Here is a 3,441-nt window from a genome sequence, read left to right as displayed (position 1 = left end):
GGTCATTGTTGGACCAATAATAATTGTTAAATCACAATGTGCCTTTGTTTTATGCTTATCCTCTTACTCACTTATGAGCTAATTAGTGGCTTTGGTCATATAATATAGTTTATAATAAACTAAGTACTCATGATCTCTATTGGACCACCTTTGTGCCATTTTAATAATGTTATGTAGAGCAAAGGAACATAGTAATAAAGAATGACAAGAATACTAGAGTGGGATTTATAATATACTTTATATACTTGAAATGTTAACATGTGCTTAGTCACACCATAAAAGGAACATGCAATCAGTGTTTTTGTCTCAATTAAACAAAACTAAAATTAAAGCTCTTGAGAATTAAATACATTTTTAATAATATAATCGACATTTGATTTTTTAATCAATTAATTCAGATAAAAATAGTAATTGTGTGAGCTATCATGTCAACCCAATTTTATGTTAAATTAGGTAAGTTTAGAAAACATTACATAATTTAGTTTTTGAGACTAATGCAAATATTTATTAATAAAAACTATTAGCATGATTAGTTTCTAAATGGCATAAAGGAAGGAACATGAAGCTTGAAGACATTTTCTTGCTTTCTTCTGGAGGGAAGACAATTCTGAGTCGACTCATGAAAACCAGAGCCAAAGACCAAGTTTATCATCACTCGCCATAGGGCCATTTTTATCACTTCTCTCTCTCTGCAGCCTTGTCAGTATATTAAAACATTGCTCGTAGACAATCCGCGAGACCCTAATCGATCTTCGCACTGAGCTTATTCAATCGGATGCCTTGCATTTGATCCATCCGGATCACGATTAAAACTTTGGGGCACTGCTATGCAAGTTAGATTATCACCAAGATTCAGTATCTGATTGACTTGCAACAATTCTCAGGCTCAGGCATGACTCTGTTACAAGCTTGGGCTAAAACCATGTGGAGGTTGCTGGACATTAGGTAGCCATATAGTCTTCTAAATATCTTCTGAATTTTGAGAAACGATGTCCAACGAATCGTGTCACGATGGTTTCGATGAACCGAATGGAACCATCTAGTAGATCAAAGGCAATTGACTGCATCGAAGTCCATGTTTGTTTGTTCATCTTAACGATATACACCAAGCGAACCTGCTCCAGAAAGTGTTATCTCTTCGAGCGATTTTGAAGCTCCACCAACCTGGCTAATTAGTGAGCTATAAGAGGCATAATCTGCAACAAGCCCCATCTCACTTCTTAGTTTGCTGACATCTTTTGGATTTGCCTTCTTGCAGAAACCATCTAATAGAATGTTGTACGTAATGCTGTCCGGAACCACCCCTGAACTAAGCATCGTATCTAACAGTGTATTAGCATTTCTGAGTTGCCCCTGTTTGCAAAGTCCATTCATAAGAACGTTATAGGTTACAACACCGGGCACATGACCATAGCTCTGCATCTGCTTGAGCAACTTGAAACCCATTCTTACATCACCTTGCTTACAAAATCCATCCATGATCATAGTATACGTAGCATCATCCGGTTTCATACCAGCATTTAACATCTCCCTCAATGCTCGTTCAGCATCGATGAGTCTTCCCTCTTTACAGAACCCCGAAATAAGGGCTGTGAAAGCAACATCATCAAGTTCAATCCCTTGTGTAACCATTTTCTCTCTAATTAGCAATGCGGACTCCATATCTCCCTCTTTACAAAACCCGTCTAATAGTATTGTGTAAGTGAATTTGTCAGGCTTTAAACCTCTCAAGCTCATCTCAGCAATAAACATCTTTGCTCGTTTTAGATCCCCAGATTTGCATACACCATTTATAAGTGAATTGTACATAACTAAATCCGGTTCGAAACCTTTCTTCAGAAACCGCTGATAAGTTTGAATTGCTAAATCAGTTCTTCCCTTTTTGCACATTCCATCGATTAAGCTAGTGAAAATAAAACCATTCGGGACCAACCCTCTGCTACACATTTCATCAAACAATTCATTTGCATCATCCAACCTACTCTCCTTACACAATCCATTAATCAAACTACTGTAAGTAAAACATCGGGACGAATCCCGGCATCCTCCATAACAGTTTTCAATCTAAACCCTTCTTCTAAATTCCCTGATTTACAATACCCATTGATTAAAGTATTGAAACTGACAACCGTAGCACGTAAACCTCTCCTCCTAATTTCATCAAACACCTTTTGGGCATCTTTAATTTGACCTTCTCTACACAGTCTATTAATCAGAATATTAAACTAAACACATTGGGTGGAAACCCATACTCCAAAATCTCCATATAAAATCCCAAACTCACCATCGGAGAACTCGTCCTCATCATTCTTTCAAGCAAATACTTACAACCCTGAAATGGTACTTTGAATTTATGCTTTCTTACCAATCTAAAGCACTGAATAGCATCAGAAATAAAACCCAATCCGTATACGCAATTATCAAGGAATCAAAAGCAAAATCACACTCACGGGTACCTTTGGTTTCGAGAAACGAAGCGAAAACCGAAGAAGCCGAGCATTTTCCCTTGCGAGAGACTAAAAAACGGAGGAGAGAACGTGCTTGAGGAAGCATGTTGTGGGCGATAAGGAAATGAGCCATGGTGGAATAGGTGTGAAGCGTGTGACGAAACGTGGGTTGGGAAGAAAGGAAGTTAAAGAAGGAGAAGAGGGAATGGGGATAGCGAGTGAGGGTTGAAGGCGATGAGATTGGAGACATGAGAGGGAGTAAGGGAAGGAAGGAGTTTGTTGAGAGCTACGTGAAGAGGTTTTATTTGAGAATTTGTAATGGCATGAGAGAGTGAGGTGAGAATGGGATCGTCTTGCTGAGGCAATGGCGGAGAGTGCCAAGCAGAGGGAGAGCGAGAGATGTAGTTTCTTGATGTTTTAAGCGTATGCGAGTGCATCGTTGATCGAGTTTTCAAGCAAGAGCAAAACACCCAATTAATGGGAAAAGAAGTGAGAGCTAACTGGAACACGGGAAGAAGTATAATTTTAAGGCTTAACATAAAATAAGAGTAAACTACACGATGAACCACCAAACTATGCTAAAAAATCATTTGGACCACTAACATTTCAATTTCAACAATTAGACCACCCAACTATGTAAATATTTCAATCAAACCACCTGCCGTTAATTTTTAACGGAGGTGGTGACGTGTCAGTTAATAAAATTAGCATAATTATATATTTGGTCCTCAATATTTATATATTCTATTAATTTAGTCATCATTTTGATTTAATTCAATAAATTTAACATCTAATATGAAGTCATGTTTCATTAAATGATTGGATAATATTTTTTAATTTTAATTTATTTATCTTCCAATAGGATGCTACATAGTGGTTTCAATCCAAGGCCAAGAGGAGACTTAACACACACTTAAACCACTTGGCCACCTGCAAATCTTGCAATAAAGTTATAATATTTTTGATATATCGTTACAGTTAATGAAAGAAACAA

The 3,441-nt window shown here is 37.3% G+C and overlaps 1 protein-coding gene across 1 annotated transcript; it reads right to left on the bottom strand.

The window, feature by feature from the left end:
- Window positions 1–674: 674 nt before the first annotated feature.
- LOC120165612 (putative pentatricopeptide repeat-containing protein At1g09680) lies at window positions 675–2,925 on the bottom strand. Its single transcript, XM_039175092.1, is given in 5 exon segments — window positions 675–2,024; window positions 2,027–2,227; window positions 2,230–2,403; window positions 2,406–2,659; window positions 2,661–2,925. Coding segments are annotated over 5 exon segments (1,785 nt in total). The 5' UTR covers window positions 2,885–2,925; the 3' UTR covers window positions 675–1,092.
- Between the last annotated feature and the right edge of the window lie 516 nt (window positions 2,926–3,441).

This window comes from Hibiscus syriacus, unplaced genomic scaffold, assembly GCF_006381635.1.
Source record: "Hibiscus syriacus cultivar Baekdansim isolate YM2019G1 unplaced genomic scaffold, ASM638163v2 tig00111584_pilon, whole genome shotgun sequence".
NCBI lineage: Eukaryota > Viridiplantae > Streptophyta > Magnoliopsida > Malvales > Malvaceae > Hibiscus > Hibiscus syriacus.
Note: the sequence above shows the minus strand (reverse complement) of the source record. Positions and strands in the feature narration are given on the sequence as shown.